This window comes from Muscardinus avellanarius, assembly GCF_963383645.1.
Source record: "Muscardinus avellanarius genome assembly, chromosome: 19".
Classification (NCBI taxonomy): domain Eukaryota; kingdom Metazoa; phylum Chordata; class Mammalia; order Rodentia; family Gliridae; genus Muscardinus; species Muscardinus avellanarius.
In genome coordinates this window covers 43,253,772-43,277,559 of record NC_137805.1, presented here as the reverse complement: position 1 = coordinate 43,277,559, position 23,788 = coordinate 43,253,772, and the positions used below count along the sequence as shown (strand labels likewise).

Sequence of the window (23,788 nt, the reverse complement as noted above, 5' to 3'; positions counted from 1 at the left end):
CTTGCATTTCTTTTTATTTTTTTGGTGCTACTGGAGTTGGAACCCAGGGGTTTTTCTACTTCTGGGCTACACTCCCAGATCTATTTTATATTTTATTTGGAAACAGGGTTTCACTGAGTTGCTGAGAGCCTCACTCAGTAGCTGAGGCTGGCTTTGAACCTGCCTGATCCTCCTGTCTCAGCCTCCCAAGCACGGGGATTACAAGCGTGTGCCCCACGCCCAGCGATTACTTGAATTTCTGTTGTCTTTCTCAGTGCTGCTGCTCACACTGAGAAGCACCAGTCTATTGTGAGTAGGCGCTTTGTGAGGAAGAAACCGATGTGAGACACGGTCTCAGGCCTGAAGAGCCTTTCTTGGAGCTGGGATTCATCTATATAAGAAGGGATAGCTGGCGTGGTGATGCATGCTTGTAATCCCAGTACTTGGGAGACTGAAATGAGAGGATCTCAGGTTCAAAGCCAGCCTTGGCAACGAGACTCTCAGAAACCTACTGTGATCCTGTTTCCAAATAAATAATATCAGGCCGGGGGGCATAGCTTGGAGGTAGAATGCCTCTGGGTTCAATCCCTAGCACTCAAAATAAAAAGTTAGACCTAAGTAGTGTGAAGCTCTGTAGGACAGCTACCAAATGATTTTTATATTTTATTTTTGCAGTACTGGGGGTTGAATCCAGAGGCATTCTACTATCTCAGTGTATTTCACCACATCTGGCTCCCAAATGAGTCTTTGAACAGGTCAGAACAGGAGAAATTTGCCAGTAGTGTGGAGGCCATGAAGCTTTTTTTTTTTTTTTTTTTTTTTGGTACTGAGGATTTAACCCAGAGGCATTCTACATCTGAGCAACACTTCCAACCTTTATTTATTTACTTTTAAGTTTGAAATAGGTTTCACTATGTTGTTGAGAGTCTTGCTAACTTGCTAAGGCTGTCCTGGAACCTGCCAGTGTACCTGGCTGGTTGGAAGTTTGCATAAAAATGTTGTGGTCATTTGAGCTGACTACCTAAGGATCACTAAGTGGCACAGTCGGGGCAGGGAAACTCTTAGATAAGATGTGGAGGTGAAAATACTATAGGCAATTTTAGTGGGTAGCAAGTCACTCTAGACTTGGGTATTTGATGCTGGTAAAGATAAATAGGCTTGAAAAATAATTGGGCCCAGATTGAGTATTGGAGAGGCAGGTGTCTGTACTTTACATAGTAGAAGTGGATAGTCAATGGCAGGGTCCTGTTAAGGGCAGGAGATAGAGTAGGGAGTGAATTTAAAAAATGAGGTAAAAGCGGAACACGGTGGCATGCACCTCCAGTCCTAGATACTTGGGTGGCTTAGACAGCAGGATCTCTTGAGCCTAGGATTGTGGCTAGTGTGGCAACACAGCAGGACCCTGTCTCTGTTTTTGTTTTTTTTTTTTAGTTTTTTTTTAGCAGCAGTACTGGGGATGGAACCCAGAGACATTTATCTCCAAGCTACTCCCCTACCCCTGTATTTTATTCTTTATTTTGAAACAGGGTCTCACCAAGTTGCAAAGGGTCTCACTAAGTAGTAGCTGAGACTGGCCGCGAACTTGAGATCCTCCTATCTCAGCCTTCCCAATGCTGGGATTACAAGCAGGAACTACCATGCCTGGCTCTCTCTTAAAAACAAGAAAAAAAAAGCTAGGCGCTTTGCTGGGCGTGGTGGTGCACGCTTGTAATATCCGGGATCACTCAGGTTCGAAGCCAGCCGTGCTGGCGTAAGAGACCCTGTTTCAAAAATATAAAATAGGTCTGGGAGTGTAGCCCGGAGGTAGAAGCCAGCCTCAGCAACTTAGCAAAGCTCTTAGCAACCTAGTGAGACCCTGTTTGAAAATAAAATTTAAATAGGGTTAGAGATGTAGCTCAGAGGCAAATGGCCTACCTCTGAGCTACACCCTCAGCCCTACTTTTTTATTCTTTATTTTGAAACAGGTTCTCACTAAGTTGTGGAAAGCCTCACTAGGTAGCTGAGGCTGTCCGCAAACCACGATCCTCCTGTCTCAGCCTCCCAAGTACTGGGATTACAAGCATGTGCCACCATGCCCGGCTTATTCTTTATTTTGAAACAGGGTTTTGCTAAGTTGCAGATGGACCCAAAAGTTGCTGAGGCTCATCTCAAACTGGGGATCTTCCTTGCTCAGCCTCTTAAGTACTGGGGTTACAAGAGTACATTGCCAAACCCTGCTCTGAATATTTTTTGTGTGTGGTACTAGGGATTGAACTCGGGAGCATTCTTCCTTTGAGTTATATCATCAGTCCTAATTTATTTTAATTTTAAAACTGTATTGTTAGAATGATGAGGCTGGTTGGGAACCTGTGATCCTCGTGTCTCAGCATTCAAGCTACTGGGATTTTAAGCATGTGCCACCATTCCTGGCTTTTAGCTATGAATGTGATTCTTAAACAGTTTTTTTTTTTTTTAACTCATTTAAGTTTATTATGTGCTTGGAGCTCCCTTGTGTTTATGCTTTGAAAAGTTGCTACATTCATGAAACTAAGAGTTAAAATACTGATATCTTCTTAAATTTTAGGTACTTACACTGTGAAATTTTATGACGGCGTAGTTCAGACTGTCAAACATATTCATGTCAAAGCTTTTTCCAAAGATCAGGTGAGAAATGTAGTTGTTTGCTCTGTGTTATTAGTAATGCTAACACTGTACTTTTGTTTCTCAAATAAAGACATTACATTTGTTAATGATGGCAAGTCTTTATTTCTTCCATCTGATACAGTTTCACAAAGTAATTCACATGTTTTCAGAAGCTGTAAATACTTGTCTCCCTTTGTCACTTCCTTCGAACTCGGATCTTCTTTTTCAAAACTGCTGAAAACGTGGGCACCATTACCTGTGGATGCCTTCCTTGTCTCTTCTCAAAGGTGTCTGGTTTCTTTTCTCTTTCTTTGTGCCTTGTCCTAGAGGTGTTACGCACCATAGGAAAAACACAGACCAAGAGCTCATTTTCTCATCTTGTGTTGTTTTATTCTTTTCTTTTCTTTCTTTCTTTCTTTCTTTCTTTCTTTCTTTCTTTCTTTCTTTCTTTCTTTTTTTTTGATGGTACTGGGGATAGAACCCAGGGGCATTCGACCTCCGAGCTACACCCCCTGCCCTATTTTTTATTTTGAAACAGGGTCTCACTGAGTTGCAGAGGGCCTAAGTAGCTGAGGCTGTCCGTGAACCGCAATCCTCCTGTCTGTCTCCCAAATGCTGGGATTACAAATGTGCGCCACCACGCCCAGCTATTTCGTTCTTTATTAGGAAACGGCCTCATTAGGTTGTAGAGTGAGTGCTTTGCTAAATTGCCGAGGCTGGCATTGAATGAGAGCCTCCTGTCTCAGCCTCCCAAGTACTGGGATTACAAGAATGTACTACCACTCCTGGCTTAACACATTCTTCTTTACATACATTGAGAATTAAGACATCACTTTTAAAGTAAATTCAAGAATGTTGTTTGCCTTTTGATGGTTTTCCTCTTCATAAAATTGGCCCTAATATTGCTTTCTCTTTGATTATTTGCTTTTCAGGCATCTAAGGAACCATACTATACATTAAAATGTTCTTTGGGCCTTAGATACAGTATTTTTGGTGTTAAGGTTGTTAAACAAGATTTATTATATGGAGGACTGAATTGTGAACTTGTTAAGAATTAGCAGATTATATCAATTATGTCCCCATATGTAAGTTCGATTCTCCAGATCAGAGTTCAAGTGTTCACGCAGTGACCTGACTGAAGTACTCACAGTCGTTTGGCTTGGGTGTGGGGATCCTACCAGGTAGGATTCATGGGTGCTTTACTTTCTCAGTTCCCAGGGCCTCTGGCTGTATCACTTTATCTCAGGTTTGGCAGGCTGTTGAGCTCAGCCCAGTGGCTTTTGAACTTTTTTTTTCAAGAGGGTGTGGAAGATTGACTGACATTAGCTTCATGGACTGTTCTAAACTTTTTTTTTTTTTTTTTTTTGGTGGTACTGGGTTTCCTGGAAACCCTTCTACTTCCGGGCTATACTCCCAGACCTATTTTTTTATACTTTTTTGGTTTGGAAACAGGGTCTCTTAAGCCAGCGCGGCTGGCTTCGAACCTGCGCGATCCTTCTGTCTCCGCCTCCCAAGCATGGGGATTACAAGCATGCGCCACCTCGCCTGGCTCTAAACATTTTTTTAATTTTTTTTTTTTTTTTTTTTTTTTTTTTGTGGTACTGGGGGTGGAACCCAGAGGCTTTCTACTTTCAGGCTATACTCCCAGACCCATTTTTAAAATATTTTATTTGGAAACAGGGTCTCACTAAGTTGTTGAGAGCCTCACTAAGTAGCTGAGGCTGGCTTTGAACTTGCGCGATCCTCCTGTCTCAGCCTCCCAAGCGCGGGGATTACAAGCGTGTGCCACCATACCCGGCATCTAAACTTTTTTTTTAAATTGCAGTATTAGAATAGATTGAGTCTTTGTTCCTGTAGTCACCTTGACCTGAAAGTTTTGATAATCTATACTCTAGTAATATTTATTTTTTAAACTTATAAAAACATAGCCAGGCGTGGTGGCACACACTTGTAATCCTAGCATTTGGGAAGCTGAGACAGGATGATTGTGCAGGTTCTTGGCCAGCCTCAGTTATTAAGTGAGGCCCTTTGCATCTCAGTGAGACCCTGTTTCAAAATAAAAGAATAAAAATAGGACTGGGGTGTCCCTCAGAGGCACAACACCCCTGGGTTCCATCCCCAGTGCGGGGTGTGTGTGGTGACTTATAAACATTTGTTTCCTGTAGAAAACATGAAAAGTAATGAACAGCATAAAGAAAGTAAAAACTCTGTAGGCCCGTCATCTATATGTTATCACGGTTAAAATTTTTGTGTATATTCTTCTGTAGTTTTTGTTGTAAACACTTATGTATTTGTGTATATATATTTATATATTTTTAAGATTGGAATATTGTGATATATTGTTTTATAACTTGCTCTTTTAACAAAGTAAGATTTTCCTATGTTCCTTAATACTCTAAGAATACGGCATAATAATGGCAGTATTCTATGGCATGTATGTAGCTCTCTTATGTAACCAATTCCCAAATGGTCATTAGGGATATTTGCAAATTTGGGTGCAGCATCTCTTAGTAGACTCTAGTTCTAGTATTCATTCTAGTTTGAAAGTTTAAATCTTTTGATCCAAACTTCCAGCATAACCCCTTCTAAAGGGTGGTTGCAATTTATATTTTTGCTAGCAGTTAGTGAGGGATTCTGCCTCTTTTTAGAATAATATAGAGGGCTTGGAAAGAAAAGTTTTCTATTTTTTCTCTGTGGGACAATTTAACTTCCACTTGCTGAGTATTTAGGTATTCCTTCCTATTTCTAGCAAAAGTGTGTGTGCTTAGTGCGTGCTCTGTGCTGAGGATCCATCTGAGCACGACATGGTGGCTCCTGTGTTTTTTTGTTGTATCAGGGATTGAACCCAGGGACAGTCTGCCTCTGAGCTATACCCCTAGTCCTATTTTGGTTTTTATTTTGAAACAAGATCTCACTAAATTGTGGAAGGTCTTGCTGTAAGTTGCTGGAGCTGACTTTGAACCTGTGATCCTCCTGTCTCAGCCTCCCAAGTTCTAGGATTACAGGTATGTGCCACCATTCTTGGCCCCTTTTGTTGAGATCTTGAAAACGAACCACTTGCACAAATACAATTATAGTTCTAGAGTTTTCAGAGCTGGCGTTATTAAGAGACAGTCACACTAGGATACAAGATTTTTTAGGAAGAATTTTAAAGTAATTTGATGGTACTTCGTTGTAATGGATAAAAGTTCAGAATAGCTCAGGAGCACAGATGTGGCTTGTTGGAATGAGCCTTCAACCAGGAGAGGAGCAGAGACCATGGATCTGGTTTGGACAACCTTTCCTGCTCAGCCTCCAGTTACCAGTTGGGTTTTTCTCTGCACGAAATCTGGTATCAGCCTGTCCTTGCAAACTGAGGTAGACCTTTGAGGAGCTTTGTGTCAGGAGAGTCATGCTAAGGGTAAGAAGGGCATTTCCTTAAAATACCTTTGCTAGCCGGGCGTGGTGGCGCACACTTGTCATCCCCGCGCTTGGGAGGCGGAGACAGGAGGATCGCGCAGGTTCGAAGCCAGCTGCGCTGGCGTAAGAGACCCTGTTTCAAAAAATATATATAAAAAATAGGTCTGGGAGTGTAGCCTGGAGGTAGAAGGGCTTCCAGGAACCCCAGTACGACCAAAACAAACAAACAAATAAATAATAAAATACCTTTGCTAGAAAAATTGCTTCTAGAAAATATCCTGGATAGTAGTCTGTCCCCTTGACTGTCCTCTAGCGACTTTTACTCATCATCATAAGGGAGATGACTGTCTCAGAAGGAATCTAACATGGCAGTTGTTTTCATTCAGTGTAGATGTAGTTCTTAAACCTTGGAGTTCAGGTGGATATGTTCGGTGGTGCTTTGCATTTTGTCCTCTTTTGTTTGTTTTTCTTCCTATGTTTGCAAACAAATTCCTAATTTTGTATTTGCAAGTAATCACAAAATATGTTTCATCGCTATTTTGCTCATTTTAGAATATTGTGGGTAATGCTAGGCCTAAAGAAACAGATCACAAACGTCTTTCATCATCTCCTGATAAACGAGAGAAGTTTAAAGAGCAGAGAAAAGCCACAGTCAATGTGAAGAAAGACAAAGAGGACAAAGCCTTAAAAACAGAAAAGCGACCCAAGCTGCCTGACAAAGAGGGAAAGTTGATCTGTTCAGAAAGAGGGAAGACATTGGAGAAGAGCCTGCCCAAGAACGAGAAGGAAGACAAGGAGAACATTTCAGAGAACGACAGGGCGTACTCTGGAGACGCCCAAGTGGATAAAAACCCTGAACATGACGTTGTGAAGAGTCCACAAGAGAACTTGAGGGAGCCCAAAAGAAAACGAGGCAGACCCCCTTCCATAGCTCCTACTGGTGAGTTACCCAAATGGGCCCTGCCACGGGTGATGCCAGAGTGTCCTGTGGCCTTTGCGGTTCTTTGTCCTGTACTTTAGTCCTTCAGTCTTTCCTGTTTGTAACTGCCTTTGTCTTGTGGTCTGAAAGCAAGTCATTCCTGTGGAGCTGACTTGAAGTGAGGCATGGATCTGGATGGACATGTTGGGGAGCGTGGCCTTGACCAAGCTTCCGGGGTAGTAGACTGTCCTCAGACTCCAGCTTACAGAACAAAGCCCGTGAGCCTTTTGCCTGTTTCTATTCAAACAAGCTCAGTTTAAGGAAACCTGAGAGAACCTAGGATTAGGGAATGAGGGAACCGAGTTCTAACAAGACAGACATGAAAGAGGAAAGGAGGGGTAGGGCTGGGGGTGTGCCCCAATAGTAGAGTATATGCTAAACATGTAAGAGGCTTTGAATTGAATTCACAGACTCCCCCCCCCAAAAAAAAAAAAAAAAAAGAGAAGAAAAAAAAGTTTTTTGCCTGAAGAAAGCAGGGCCAAAAGGATGCTGAAGCTTGGGAGGCATGGGTGTAGTATGAAATGAGCTCTCTAGAAAGTGGTTATTGGTTGGGAACATTCATAGTCGAAATAAAAAGCTGAGGGATTGCCGGGCGTGGCGGCGCACGCTTGTAATCCCCGCACTTGGGAGGCTGAGACAGTAGGATTGCGCAAATTCGAAGCCAGCCTCATCTACTTAATGAGGCTCTCAGCAACTTAGTGAGACCCTGTTTCCAAATAAAATATAAAAAATGGGTCTGGGAGTATAGCCCAGAGGTAGAAAGCCTCTGGGTTCCACCCCCAGTACCACACACACACACACACACACACACACACACACACACACACACACAAAAGCCGAGGGATGAGGCTATAGCTTAGTTCAGATAAGTGCTTGCCTACCGCACATGAGAAGCCAGGTTTGATCCCTACACAGCAAAATTAATTTTTTTGTGTATGGTACTGAGGATGGAACCCATGGGCATCCTACCTCCAAGCTATACCCCTAACCCTATTTTTTTAAAAATTATTCTTTATTTTTGAAACAGGGTCTCACTGAGTTGCAAAGGACCTCATTAAGTAGCTGAGGCTCTACGCTAACTGTAATCCTCCTGTCTCAGCCTCCCAAATGCTGGGATTACAAGTGTGCACCACCATGTTTGGTTAGAATTAATTTTTTAAAAAGCTGAGATGGATGCCAGGTGTGGTGGTGCACACTTGTAATCCCCGTTCTTGGGAGGATCGTGCAGGTTCAAAGCCAGCCTCTATGGCTTAAGAGATCCTGTTTCCAAATAAAATATAAAATAGATCTGGGAGTGTAGCCTGGAGTTAGAAGGGTTCAACCCCCAGTACCACTAAACCAAACCAAACAAAAACCTGAGATGGTTAATTTCTAAGAGTCAAGGTTAGAGAATATAGATTTAGGAAAAAATACAGTTATTTAAAATAATGTATGAGCCAGGTATGGTGGCACATGCCTGTAATCCTAGTACTTGGGAGGCTGAGACAGAATGATCACAGGTTCTAGGACACCCTTAGCAAGTAGTGCTAACCCTGTTTCAAAATAAAAAATGACTGCTGGACATTGTGATCCACACTTGTAATCCCGGTAACTGGAAGGCTGAGACAGGAGGATCTGGGTTTTCGGTTAACCTCAGCTACTTAGTGAGGCCTTCTGCAATTTAGTGAGACCCTGTTTCAAAAATAAAAGATAAGCTGGGCATGGTGGTGCATGCTTTTAATCCCAGCATTTGGGAGGCTGAGACTGGAGGATTGCGGTTCATGGGCAACCTCAGCTACTTAGACCCTCCACAACTTAGTGAGACCCTGTTTCAAATTAAATAATAAAAAATAGAGCAAGGAGCCAGGCTTGGTGGCGCATGCTTGTAATCCCCGTGCTTGGGAGGCTGATACAGGAGGATTGCGCAGGTTTGAAGCCAGCCTCTGCTGACATAAGAGACCCTGTTTCCAAATAAAAAATATAAAATAAGTCTGGGAGGATAGCCCGGAGGTAGAAGGCCCCTGGGTTCCATCCCCAGTACCAAAAAAAAAAAAAATAGAGCAAGGGTGTAGCTTGGAGGTCAAATGCTTCTGGGTTCCAGACCCACACACACACAAATAAAAGATAAGAGCTGGGCATGGTGGCACACACTTTTAATTCCAGCATTTGGAAGGCTGAGACAGTAGGAATGCAGTTCATGGACAGCCTCAGCTACTTAGGCCCTTTGCAACTCAGTGAGACCTGGTTTCAAAATAAAGAATAAAATATCAAGCTAGGTGTAACTTGGAGGTAGAATGCCTTTGGGTTTAACCCCCAGTACCAAACACACAAAAAATAAAATCAGGCTGGGGATGTAGCTCAAGGTAGAATGCCCCTGGGTTCAATCCCTAGCACCACACACACACATGCACACACACACAAATGACTACTAAAATTCTTGAAATTGTGTGGTGTACGTTCATGGCTCTCACTGTATTTCTGTTGGATAGCACTATCCTTTAGTTGCTTTCATTATTTTGTGTGTTACTTGGGATTGAACCTTGGGGCGTTCTATCTCTGAGTTAGACCCCCAACCCTATTTTATATTTTATTTTGAGAGAGAAGGTCTTGCTAAATTGCCGAGGCTAGCTTCAAACCTGCAATCCTCTGCCTCAGCTTCCCAAGTGCTGGGATTATAGGTGTGTGCCACCACGCTTTGCTTAATTGCTTTTTTTTTTTTTTTTTTTTGGTGGGTCTGGGGATGGAACCCAGGTACATTCAACCTCTGAGCTACACCTACAGCCCAATTTTTATTCTTTATTTTGAAATGGTCTCACTAAGTTTCAGAGGGCCTCACTAAATAACTGAGGCTGACCATGAACTGCGATCCTCCAGTCTCAGCCTCCTGAATGCTGGAATTACAAGTGTGCGCCATCACGCCCAGCTTTTCTTTCTTTTTTGTAACTTTATTTTTAATTTTACTTATTTATTTATTGTGGTATTGGGGATGGAACCCAGGGGGAATTCTACCTCCTAGCTACATCCCTAGCCCTATTGTTGTTGTTATTATTATTTTTGTGTGTGTGTATGTGTGGCACTGGGGATGGAACCCAGGGGGCATTTTACCTCTGAGCTATTTTTAATTCTTTATTGTGTAAAAGGGTCTCACTGAGTTGCAAAGGGTCTCACTAGTGAACTGCTATCCTTCTGTCTCAGCCTCCCAAATGCTGGGATTACAAATGTGTGCCACCATGTCCGGCTTTTTTTTTTTTTTTTTATTCTTTATTTTGAAACAGGGTCTCACTGAGTTGCAAAGGCCCTCGCTAAATAGCTGAGGCTGTCATGCCTGGCTTCTTAGTTGCTTTTTTGGCAGGTTTCTAGGAGAGCATTAAGTCCTGTTGCCCAAGGTATCCATGACCTATGATGAATTGAGTTCTGTTCATTCAAATGGTACTAGTCATGTACCACTCTTAGGGAAATGGAGAAAATAACCACTGTGTTTAGATAAAGAACTCCCCTGAAATTTTTTTTTTTTTTTTTTTATGGTACTGGGGGTGGAACCCAGGGGCTTTTCTACCTCTGGGCTATACTCCCAGACCTATTTTATATTTTATTTGGAAACAGGGTCTCACTAAGTTGCTGAGAGCCTCACTAAGTAGCTGAGGCTGGCTTCGAACCTGTGTGATCCTCCTGTCTCAAACGTGGGGATTACAAGTGTGCGCCACCACGCCTGGCTTTCCTGAGATTTAAAACCTCTAAGCTGTGTACTTCCTTAAGATGTGGGATAAAGTGAAAGGCAGACTTTTTTTTTTTTTTTTTTTTTTTGTACTAGGGATTGAACCCAAGGGCATTCTATCTCTGAGCTACATCCCCAGCCCTGTTTTATTTATTGTATGTGATACTGGGGATTGAATTCAGGGGCATTCTACCTTCCAATCTACACCTCTAGCTGTATTTTATTTTATTTTGAAGCAGTGTCTTGCTAGGTTGATAAGACTCACTATTTGCTGAGGCTATCCTCGAACCAGTGATCCTCCTGTATCAGCCTGTCAAGTACTGGGATTATAAATGTGTTCCTCCACACTTGGTTAAAGACAGACTTTTTTTTTTTTTTTTTTTTTTTTTGCGGTACTGGGGATGGAACCCAGAGGCATTCTACCTCTGAGCTATACCCCCAGCTCAATTTTTTATTCTTTATTTTAAAATAGGGTCTCACTAAGTAACTGAGGCTGTCTGTGAATTGTGATCCTCCTGTCTCAGCCTTCCAAATGCTGGGATTACAAGTGTAAGCCAGCTAAGGCAGACCTTTTTATGTAAAGTGGGGGAAGGGTTTATGCAAAGAGAAGTGGAAAATGTTACCTGGTAGGAAACAGATGTGTCCTCAGCTCAGTTTAGAAAGTAGTATATGTGAGAAGTGAGTGTTTTGAAACTGATTTTTCTTTAGCTCTTCATGCTCTGGCTTGTGTTTTCTAGAGAGTATGTACAGAAGTAGTTGTGCCCTAGTTTGCAGATTGTTTCTGTGAAAACACATGAATTCATTCAGATAAGAAAAGGAGCATTCAAAGCCAGGCATGCTGGCACATGCCTGCAGTCCTATTACTTGGGAGGCTAAGACAGGAGGATCATAGGTTTTGTGGCCAGCCTCAGCAAGTAGTTAGACTCTCATCAACCTAGCGAGACCCTTTTCAAAAACAAAAACTATAAAGTGCTAGAGTACAGCTTTCAGGTACAGTGCCCCTGGGCTCAATCCCCAGAACAACATACATGGCAAAAAACAAACAAAAACCCAACAAAAACAAAAAAGGAAAGAAAAAGGGGGTCACCTGGGTGTGTACACTTGTAATCCCAGTACTTGGAAGGCTAAGACAGGAAGATCACAGGTTTGTGGCCAGCTTCAGGAACTTAGTGAGGCCTTCAGCAATTTAGTGATTTTCTATTTCAAAATAACAATAAAAATACCTCTGAGGTAGAAAGCCTCTGGGTTCAATCCCTGGTACCACACACACAAAACATAACACACACATGGGGGGGGTGGCCATCTTATTTTTATTTATTTATTTATTTTTTGTGGTACTGGGGTTCCTGGAAGCCCTTCTACCTCCGGGCTACACTCCCATACATACATACATATATATATATATATATATTTTTTTTTTTTTTTTTAATATTTCTTATTTGGAAACAGGGTCTCTTAAGCCAGTGCGGCTGGCTTCGAACCTGCACGATCCTCCTGTCTCCGCCTCCCAAGCGTGGGGATTACAAGTGTGGGCCACCATGCCCAGCTTGCTTATTGGTTTTTAAGTGGGGGATTTCATATTAGCCAGGAAGAATTTAATAAAGAAAGGGTAAGCCAGCTGTGGTGGTGCATGCTTATAATCCCAGTACTTAGGAGGAATCACAGGCTTGAGGGCAGCCTCAGCAAATAGACTCTCATGAACCTAATGAGACTTCGTTCCAAAATAAAAATAAAATAGAGCCAGACACGATGACATAGGCTTTTAATCCCAGTACTTGAGAGCTGAGACAGGAGGATCACAGGTTCAAAGTCAGTCTAAGCTACTTAGGCCCTCTACAACTTAGTGACACCCTGTTTAAAATTTTTTTTTATTTTGGCTGGGGTGTATCTTGGATGTAGAATACCTCTTGGTTCAATCTCCAGTATTTCAGAATAAATAAATAAATAAATAAATAAATAAATAAATAAATAAAAAAAATCCAGGCCACACATGGTGGCTTATGCTTGTAATCCCTGCGCTTGGGAGGCTGAGACAGGAGGTCCCACAGGTTCGAAGCCAGCCTCAGCTACTTAGTGAGACTCTCAGTAACTTAGTGAGACTCTGTTTCCAAATAAAATATAAAATAGGTCTGAGAGTATAGACTGGAGGTAGAAAGCCCCTGGGTTTCACCCCCAGTACCACCAAGAAAAATAAAAATAAAATAAAGCCGGGCATGGTGGTGCACGCTTGTGATTCCATCATTTGGGAGGGTGAGAAAGGAGGATTATGACTCGCAGACAGCCTCAACTACTACTTAGTGAGGCCCTTTGCAACTGAGTAAGACCCTGTTTCAAAATTAAGAATAAAAAAATAGGGCTGGAGGTATAGCTTGGAGGTAGAATGGCCCTGGTTTCATCCCCAATACCATAAAATAAGTAAATAAAAATAAAAAAATAGTGTTGGAGGAATAGCTCAGAGGTAGAATGCCTCTCTGGGTTCAGTCCTCAGTCACACACACACACACACACACACACACACACACACACACAGAGGAGAAGGGAGAAAGAGTATTTTCCAAGTGGATTATTCATTCTTCCCTCGAACATTTGTAAAAAAAAAAATAGTTTCCAACTACGCCTCAGTTCTCTCCAATCAGAATGTCTACCTGAAGACTTGGCAATGCTAATTGTTAAACTTCCCATATGAATGGGAAGCACATTTTATAGTCAGCCCTCATTTGTTGATGGTATCAAAATTTGAACATATAGTTAAAAATTTTTATTAAAAAATTCTTTTGGTGTCAGATGTGGTAGCACATACTTGTAATCCCAGTACTTGGGAAGCCGAGACAGTAACACAGGTTCAAGGCCAACTGTGTCAATGTAGCGAGGCTCTTAAAAACCTAGTGAGACCCTGTATTCAAATCAGAAATAAAAATAGAATGCCTCTAGGTTCAATCCCCAGTTACCCCCAAAAACAAAAATTGTTTGGAGCCAGGCATTGTGGCGCATGCCTGTAATTCCACTACTAGTACTTGAAAGTCTGAGACAGGAGAATTCACAGGTTCAAAGCCAGCCTCAGCAACTTAATGAGACTCTCACCAACTTAGGAAGACCCTGTTTAAAAAAAAAAATGGGCCTGGGGATGTAGCTCAGAGATAGAATGCCCCTGGGTTCAACCCCCAATTACAAAAAGCAAAACAAAACAAAAGCTTGTTTGGTAGTCAGAGACGCTGCTTCGCTCCTCTAATCCCGGTCCTTGGGAAGCTGAGACAAGAGGATCACAGGTTCACGGAGAGCCCCGCACCTTAGCCCGACCCTGTTTGAGAATAACAAGGAAGCTGGATGTGGTGGCATACACTTATAATTCTAATACTTGGGAGGCTGAGACAGGCAGGTCCAAGGTTTGCTGCCAGCCTCAGCTACTTGGTGAAGCCCTCAGCAACTTAGTGAGACCCTGTTTCAAAAATCGAGTAAAATAGGGATGGGGGTATAGCTTGGAGATAGACTGCCCCTAGGTTCTTCCCCGGTACCACACATGCATATGTACAAAGAAGTGTTGGTTGCTCCCAGGCAGAGTACCCCTGGGTTCAATCTCCAATCACACACAATCGCTAGAATAACTGCATCGACTTGGTGGAGAGCTTTGAGTTCCCTCCCTGGCGTAGACCTGATTGGGAACAGGATCAGAGCTGTTTGGAGTGTGCTGTGTGTATTTGTGTTTGACTTGGAACGTGCGTCATCCAAGTTCCTAGAGCAGCATCCAAGTTCCCAGCACCTAGAGCTCACTCTCCAACGCTGGCGTGTTGGAGAGTGAGCACTGGAGGCAAGATGCGGGCCTGAGGTGAATCTTTCCTCTCCTCCTCTCCTTCCCCTTCTCCTTCCATTTACTTCCCTCCCTCTCTCTTTCTTCCCCTCTTCCCTTCTCTCTCCTCTCATCCTTTCTTTAGCTACATCCCTCCCCCTCGGTTTTGCTTTCTTTTTTCCTCTTCTTTCAGCCTTTTGGATTTTCTTTTCTTTTTTAGCTTTTTCTGAGTTTGATTTCCTTCTGCTGGTCTAGAGCATATACTTCCAGAATGACGTCAGAAGCTGTCTTAATGTGGGAGCACGAGCTAGACCGCCCCATGCCGGCGGCCCGTCTCCCATTCAGCACCTCGCCACGTCTCCGGGGTCAGGGTCAGTCTCCCTGGTCTCTTAGCTGCTGCCTTCTCTACATCTGACCACTCACCGCCAGGAAGACAAACCTCTGTATTCCTCTCCTAGGTCAGCTTGGCCAAACATGAGCCCATGTCCTAGTGAATTTTCATCTTTCAGATTAGGGGTCATCTTCTTGGGTTTTAAGCTTAAAAATGAAAAGTGAATACTTCTTTGAGAGCTTAGTGTCTGCATAGCTAAATTATGTGGGAGCTGGCTCTGCTAGAGATCAGCAGCTTTGCCTGCAACGCTTAATAGCCCAGTCTTCTGAGACCTGTTTGTATTCGTTTTTTAAGAGAATCACACCTGTAAAGCCTAGCGTGGTGGCGCACACTTGTAATCCCAGTACTTGGGAAGCTGAGACAGGAGGATCATAGGTTCAAAGCCAGCCTCAGCTACTTAGTGAGGCCCTCCACAATATAAGACCCTCTTTCAAAATAAAGAATAAAAAAGAGGGCTGGGGTTGTAGCTTGGAGGTAGAATGCCCCTGGGTTCAATCCTCAGTACCACCAATAAAAAAAAAAAAATTACATGAGGTTCAGGTGGTAGGACCCCCAAGTATGAGTCCAGCCTCAACAACTTAACCAGGTCATTTCAGAGTAAAAAAGGGCTGAGGATGTAGCTCAGTAGTAGAACTCTCTCAGTAAAGTTCCCAGTACCCCCTCACATATGAAAAAAAAAAAAAAAGAGAGAGACTATAAATGTTAATATTCACTGGGCGTGGTGGCGCACGCTTGTGATTCCAGTACTTGGGAGGCTGAGATGGGAGGATCACAGGTTCGAGGCCAGCCTCTGCTACTTTTGCAAATAATGAGGTCTTCTGCAACTTTGTGAGACCCTGTTTCAAAATAAAGAGTAAAATAACAATAGGGCTGGGGGTGAAGCCCAGAGGTAGAATGCCTTCTGAGTTCAATCCCTAGCAACACACACACAGAGTAAAGTACTATTGCTTCCACGTCTTTTTTTTTTTTTTTGGTGGTACTGGTGGTGGAACCCAGGAGCTTTTCTACCTCTGGGCTATACTCCCAGACCTATTTTATACTTTATTTGGAAACAAGGTCTCACTAAGTTGCTGAGAGCCTCACTAAATAGCTGAGGCTGGCTTCGAACCTGTGTGATCCTCCTGTCTCAGCCTCCCAAGCGCTGGGATTACAAGCGTGCGTCACCACGCCCAGCCACCTTCATTTTTTTTGGTTCGTTTGTTTTTTGGTGGTACTAGGGGTGGAACCCTTCTACCTCCAGGCTAGGCTCCCAGGCCTATTTTATATTTTATTTGGAAACAGGGTCTCTTAAGCCAGCGAGGCTGGCTTCGAACCTGCGTGATCCTTCTGTCTCCGCCTCCCAAGACCCTGGGATTACAAGCGTGCGCCACCACGCCCGGCCGCTGTCATGTTTTTAAGCAGTCAGGTTGGACTGTTGGGTTTTTTTTTCCCCCTCTCATGTGGTGCTGGGGATCAAATCTGGGGCCTTATACATGCTAGGCGAGCGCTGTATCATTGAACTACACCCCATCTTGGGGGTGGCATTTTATTTTATTTTTTATTTTTATTTTTATTTTTGGTGGTACTGGGGTTTCTGGAAGCCCTTCTACCTCTGGGCTACACTCCCAGACCTATTTTATATTTTTGAAACAGGGTCACTTAAGCCAGCACGGCTGGCTTCGAACCTGCGCGATCCTCCTGTCTCTGCCTCCCAAGCGCGGGGATTACAAGCATGCGCCACCACGCCTGGCCATTTTATTATATTTATTTATTTATTTATTTATTTTATTTTTAATTTTTTTGTGGTACTGAGGATGGAACCCTTCTACCTCTGGGCTATACTCCCAGACCTGTTTTATATTTTTATTTAGAAACAGGGTCTCTTAAGCCAGTGAGGCTGGCTTCGAACCTGCGCGATCCTCCTGTCTCCGCCTCCCGAGGCTCTGGGATTACAAGCACACGCCGCCACGCCGGCGGGGCTGGCATTTTAAAGAGAGGGTTTTAAAAAGCTCAGTCATAGGAGAGACCACAAGGAGAGATTTAAGGTGTCAGTTTGCAAGGTTCGCGCATCTGTCTCCCAAAGGAAGTAATTTCTCAATCATTTCACTGCTATTCATTTACCTTAAGTAAAAATGCCCTTTTTGGTGATTTATAATCCAAGAATGTTTGCACATATGTGTGTGTGTGTGTCTGTAAAAATAATTTATATATAAGAATGCAGAGTTGGGCACCAAATAGTTACATATCTTTTTTGTTTGGTTTTGTGTACATCTTAGCTGTAGATTCAAACTCTCAAACTCTGCAGCCAATAACATTGGAATTGAGAAGACGGAAAATATCAAAAGGAAGTGACATTCCATTAAAGCGTCCTCGGCTTGACAAAAATTCATGTAAGTGTCCAGTGTGCGTGCGTGCGTGCGTGTGTGTGTAGAATTTGACATTGTTTGGCTCAACCTCCCTTACGGCTCTTCTGTCCTCTCTTCCTTCTAGGCTGTAATGGTTGCTCTGTTTGTATAAACTAATGTGAGTGGGGAATGTGGTTGAATTAGGGGTTTTTGCTAGAAGAAACACATACTGTATTAATGTTGGGTTCGGTAGTATCATATTAATTTCAAAAACTACATTTGATTTAGATTCTCCTGGAAAATTAGTGATTTAGGGTGGGGGACGGATTTTTTATTCGGAGTGGATTTTTAGAAATATTTATTGCTGGGAGTGGTGATGCGCACCTGTAATCCCAGTACTTGGGAAGCTGAGATAGGAGGATCGCAAGTTCAAATCCAGCCTCAGCTACTTTGTGAGGCCCTCCACAATTTAGTGAGACCTATTTCAAAATAAAAATAAGCTGGGTGTGGTGGCAGATTGTAATCCCACTTAGGTGGCTGAGACAGGAGGAGTGTAGGTTTTGGACCAGCCTCAGCTACTTAGTGAGAACCTGTTTCAAAAAAAAAAAAAAAAAATTGAGCTAGAGTATATAGCTTGGAGGTAGAATGCCTCTGAGTTTAATCCCTAGTACAGTAAAACAAACAAACAAAAAAATAGGAAGCTGGGTGTGGTGGCACATGCTTGTAATCCAGCACTTGGGAGGCTGAGACAGGAGGATCTGGATTTGTGGCCAGTCTCAGCTACTTAGTGAGGCCCTCTACAACTTAGTGAGACCCTGTTTCAAAAATAAATAATAAGCCGGACGTGGTGGTGCATGCTTGTAATACTAGCATTTCGGAGGCTGAGACAGGAGGACTGTGGTTTGTGGACAGCCTCAGCTACTTAGTGAGGCCCCTGTTTCAAAATAAAAAAAAATAATAATAATAGGGTGTAGCTCAAAGGGAGAATGCCCCTGGGTTCCATCCTCACTACCACAAAAATAAATAAATAATTAAAAATTGGGCTGGGGGTATAGTTCAGGGCTAGAATGTCCCTGGGTTCAATCCCCAGCACCACAAAATAAATAAATAAATTAATTAAATTAAATAGGTCTGGAAGCTAGCTCAAAGGTAGATCTCACCTGAGTTTAATCTCCAGTACCAAAAACAACAGCAGTAAAAACCTATTTGCTGACTCGAAAAATACCTTGTTGGCTTCAAACAGCATTTGTGGTCATCTAAATAAGGCACTTATAAAACTTTGTTGATTGTCTTAGCATGCTTGAGGCTCTGGTTTAATTCCAGTACGTCTCTCAACTCCTGGTGGGGGGAACTTAACTGACTTTAAAAGTTGACATAGAAACTTGTGTGTGTGTGTGTGTGTTACTGAGGATTGAACCCAGGAGCATTCTACCTCCAAGCTACACCCCAAACCTATTTTTCATATATATATTTTAATTTTGAAACAGGGTCTCACTAAGATTTTTTGTAGAGGGCTTCACTAAGTAGCTCAGGCTGGCTTTGAACCTGTGATCCTCCTGTCTCAGCCTCCCAAGTACTGAGATTACAAGCATGTGCCCCCATGCCTGGCTTAACATAGAGACTTTTTATGTTGATAAGCTCTAAAATAGAACTTAGTTGTCAAGATTGCGACATGACCGGACATATTTTCAGACTATGAATTCATTCCTGATATTCGATGTTAGATCTAGCCTGGCAGAAATTTGTCCTTACTTAAAACTATAAACTAGGAAAAGTTATTAAATCTAACATTCCAAAAGTCTCTGTATGAAGTCCTTAAAGAGGCAGCCAACCAGAAATCTATCATTGAGCTATTTCTTTTTGTTGATCTATGGAATACAACTCTCTTAATGGTTTTATAGCCCAGGAGAAGTCAAAAAATTGCTCTGAAAACACTGACAAAGACTTGTCCAGGAGACGGTCCTCCAGACTGTCCACTAATGGGACCCATGAGATCCTAGATCCTGACGTGGTTGTATCAGATTTGGTTGATACAGTTGATACGGATCCTTTGCAAGACAGATCATCTAGTACCAAGAAAGCTGAAGAAGGTGAGTCAGTCTGTTCTGGGATGAGTTTGCCAACCTGGTGCCTGTCTAATGAGAGCCAGTCTAATTCACTGTATACCATCTTTCATAAGTATGAGATTATCTTGAAATTAGATTATTGAAGGGGCTGCAGTATTCCTACATTGTTCTTTCCTGAAGACTTAGTAGACAAACTTGCTGGATGCATTGTGGCTCATTTTGTTTATATGTCACTACATGTTGGGTTGGCGGTACATTACTTGAAGAATCCTGCCTCTGTCCTTCCAGTGCCGGTTCACTCCATGCCTCTGCCTTTCTGTTGGCATTTCCAGGAATTTCTCCTCTCACTTCATCCTTTCAGATGCCCACAGTCCTAGCTATATGTGCTGAAACCTGTGAACATATTGGTGTGTGAGACAAATGGCTTCCCCATAAGCCGGGCGTGGTGGCGCACGCTTGTAATCCCAGCATTCGGGAGGCTGAGACTGGAGGATCGCGGTTCGTGGACAGCCTCAGCTACTTAGTGAGGCCCTCTGCAACTCAGAGAGACCTGGTTTCAAAATAAAGAATAAAAAATAGGGCAGGGGGTGTAGCTCGGAGGTCAAGTGCCCCTGGGTTCCATCCCCAGACCCGCAAAAAAAAAAAAAAAAAAAAAAAAATGGCTTCCCCTAACACGTCCCTGGTTTTCTTAGGCTGTTAAGGGACTTTCGGTTCCTGATTGTATACTAAGCCTGTTTCACAGTCTTTCTTTTTTCTTCTAGGTCAGTTGAAATCTCCTTTGGAAGCTGGCCAGCTCTCATCTGCACTAATTTGCCACTCCTTTGGGGATGGATTGGGGACTGCGGGCTTGGATTTGAACTGCAGCTCCATGGGGGAGAACACAATGAAAACAGAACCTGCATCTCCACTTGCTGAATTACAAGACATTTCAACTGTGGAAGGTTTATATTTAGAGTTAATGCACTCATATATACACTTTTGTTTCTACTTTGATTATGAACTAAAAAATTGACTTTTCTAATCATCTTTTTTCACCTTTCAGTATTAATATTCTGTTATTCTAATGCTATATCCCTTTCATTTCTGATTTTGATAGCTTGTGTTCCTCCTCTTCTTGGTTAGTAATGGCTAGAGATTTATCAGTTTTGTGAATAGTTTTGAATTATTAACCTTTTGTTTTTATTTATTTATTTATTACTTTGTGGTACTTGGGATTGAAACCAGGGGCTTTTTTTTTTTTTACCTCTGAGCTACATCCCCAGCCCTATTTTATTTTTATTGTGAAACAAGGTCTCACTAAGTTGCAGAGGGCCTCACTAAATAGCTGAGGCTGTCCTAACCCGGATCCTCCTGTCTCAGCCTCCCAAATGCTGGGATTACAAGCGTGCACCATCATACCCAGCTGGAACTTTTTTAATTTGAAGAAGAATTGCATTGTTCTGGAACCAGAAAGCTGGCCCCATGGTTCTTTTAGAACAAAGGCTTCACAGTAAATGCAAGAGGATCCAGAAAAAATTGCTGGGGAAGAGGGAGGTTGCTGAGAACTCATTCACCAGGAATGTGTTACATAAGTGATGAGGAAATGGGGCAGGATCTTGAGCAGAACATCCAGCTATGCTCCCTGGGGGTCAGGATGCTGCCTTAGTCCTGCTTAGTATTGCTGCCAAAGCCTTGGTGTTTCTAAACTGATAGAGTCACTCTCTGAGAAATTGATCTAACAGAGGCTCTTGGGCAGGAGGAAAAGGAGCTGGCAAAGACCATATATCTAGTCAAGAGCTGAAGAGAGGCTGTTCCAAATCCAGCTCTGGCATTTGGGGCGGCTCTGCCATCTTGTGGAATAAATGCTCAGTGATTTTGTTTTTTTGGTAGGGACCAGGTGCAGAGATTTGCATTCTGTGATAGAGCCCTAGAACAGTCACCAGGAGTGTGAGTTGTAGGATTGTTTTCCATTCAGCTACTCTGTGGCTTCAAAGTGTTTTTCTTGGACATATGTGTACTTTTTCCATATATACATGGATATTTATGTGTGTATATGCATGTGTGTGCATGCATACACAAAGACGCTCATGTATTAGTGCTAGGGATTGAATGCAGGGCCTTAGTCTTGCTGATTACATGCTGTAACACTGAGCTATATCCTTAGCCTGCATATATTCTCAAGTTTTATTTTTTAAATTATTTCAGTGCAATTTTTTTTTTTTTTTTTTTTTTTTTTTTTGGTGGTACTAGGGGTGGAACCTAGAGGCTTTCTACCTCCAGGCTATACTCCCAGACCTTTTTTTAAAATATTTTATTTGGAAACAGGGTCTCACTAAGTTGCTGAGAGCCTCACTAAGTAGCTGAGGCTGGCTTCGAACCCATGCGATCCTCCTGTCTCAGCCTCCCAAGCGTGGGGATTACAAGCGTGCGCCACCACGCCCGGCATTTTTTGAAATTATTTCAGAATATAAAAAACATTGTAAAAATAGTACAAAGAATTCCCATATGTTTTTCCTATATTGAGGAATATAGATTCCCTAATTATTCACAATTTACCAAGTTTGTTTATCATTATTTCTCAAAAGTGATGGGGATTAACCAGCCGTGGTGGCGCACGATTGTAATCCCGCGCTTGGTAGGCTGAAACAGGAGGACCGCACAAATTCAAAGCCAGCCTCAGCTACTTAATAAGACCCTGTTTCCAAATAAGTTGTAAAAAATAGGGCTGGGGTGTAGCCCAGCAGTAGAAAGCTCATGAGTTCCACCGCTCAGTACCACCAAAAAAAAAAAAAAAAAAAAAAAGAGATTAAACCGAGGGGCATTCTACTTCCAATCTATATCACCAGCCATGTTGCCGCAAGCAAGCTGACCTTGAACCTGCAGTTCTCCTCTCAGCCTTCTCAGCCTTCCAATAATATTTCTATTACAGGCATGTGCCACCATGCCTGGCCTCAAAAAGTAGTTTTTTGAAATTGTTTAAAAGTAAATTACAGAGCCAGGCGTGGTGGCTCATGCTTGTAATTCCAGCATTTGGGAGGCTGATAGGAGAGAATTGCGGTTGAGAACAGCCTCAGCTACTTAGTGAGGCACTTTGCAACTCAGTGAAAAAACCCTGTTTCAAAATAAAGAATCAAAAGTTGGGTGTGGTGGCCCACGCTTGTAGAATCCCTGCGCTTGGGAGGCTGAGACAGGAGGATCGCACAGGTTCAAAGCCAGCCTCTGCTACTTAGTGAGGCTTCAGCAACTTAGTGAGACCCTGTTTCCAATTTAATCTGTATCAGTTCTTCATTTTTTATCTTTCATGACCTTGATGTTTCTGAGAGATATGCTATCCCTCAATTTGGATTTTTCTGATGTCTCCCTAGAGATAGATTTAGGTTGCTGTATCTACTTTTAGCAGAAATACCACTTAAGTGTTGTTGTATTGTTATAAGTGTATTTTTTTTTTTTTTTTTTTGCGGGTCTGGGGTTGGAATCCAGGGGCATTTGACCTCCGAGCTACACCCCTGCCCTATTTTTTATTCTTTATTTTGAAACCGGGTCTCACTGAGTTGCGGAGGGCCTCACTAAGTAGCTGAGGCTGTCCGGGAACCACGATCTGGTCTCAACCTCTCAAATGCCGGGATTACAAGCACGTGCGCCACCACGCCCGGCTATAAGTGTATTCTATCAGAAGGTGCATCTGTTTGTTCCATTTACTGGTGTTGTTAGTTTTGATTACTTGCTTAAGGTAGTATTGACCAAATTTATCTATTACTAAGCTCTTATTTTTCCCTTTATAATGACTTTTTTTTTTTGTGAGAGGATGCTTTGAGGCTATGTAAAATATCTTGATTCCTTTCCAAACTTTCACTCATTTTTTTCTTCCCTTCCTCTCTTCTTCCCTCCCTCCCTTTTTTTGGTGGTACTAGGAATTGAAACCAGGGGCATTCTACCTCTGAGCTATACCCCCAGTCCAATTCTCTTCTCTCCTCTCCTCTCCTCTCCTCTCCTCTCCTCTCCTCTCCTCTCCTCTTTTCTCTCTCTCTCTCTCTCTCTCTCTCTCTCTCTCTGTCTCTGTCTCTGTCTCTGTCTCTTTCTTTCTTTCTTTTGCAGTACTGGGGATGAAACCCAGGGGCATTCTACCTCCAAGCTACACTCCCAGCCCTATTTCTTATTCGTTTTTTTTTTTTTTTTTTTTGGTGATACTGGGGTTCCTGGAAGCCCTTCTACCTCCGGCCTACACTCCCAGACCTATTTTTACATTTTTATTTGGAAACAGGGTCTCCTAAGCCAGCGCGCGTGGCTGGCTTCGAACCTGCGCGATCCTCCTGTCTCTGCCTCCCAAGCGCGGGGATTACAAGCGTGCGCCACGACACTCGGCTTTATTCTTTATTTTGAAACAGGGTCTCATTGCGTTGCAAAGAGCCTCAGTAAGTAGCTGAGGCTGTCCACGAACTGCAATCCTCCTGTCTCAGCCTCCCAAATGCTAGGATTACAAGCCTTTGCCATCATGCCCATCTTATTCTTTTATTATTTATTATTTATTTATTTAATTTATTTATTTGGTGATACTGGGGTTCCTGGAAGCC

General features: G+C 42.7%; 1 protein-coding gene across 1 annotated transcript in view; it reads left to right on the top strand.

Annotated features, from left to right (window-relative positions):
* The window catches only part of PHF20 (PHD finger protein 20), a gene marked incomplete at both ends in the record, with an annotated part of 90,448 nt that overhangs the window by 25,329 nt on the left and 41,331 nt on the right, over nt 1-23,788 (top strand). Inside the window, 5 exons of the mRNA XM_080716406.1 lie at nt 2,543-2,622; nt 6,553-6,940; nt 17,104-17,217; nt 19,074-19,262; nt 20,000-20,179. Of these exons, the coding sequence (XP_080572532.1) occupies nt 2,543-2,622; nt 6,553-6,940; nt 17,104-17,217; nt 19,074-19,262; nt 20,000-20,179 (951 nt within the window). The remainder of the gene's footprint in view (nt 1-2,542; nt 2,623-6,552; nt 6,941-17,103; nt 17,218-19,073; nt 19,263-19,999; nt 20,180-23,788) is intronic.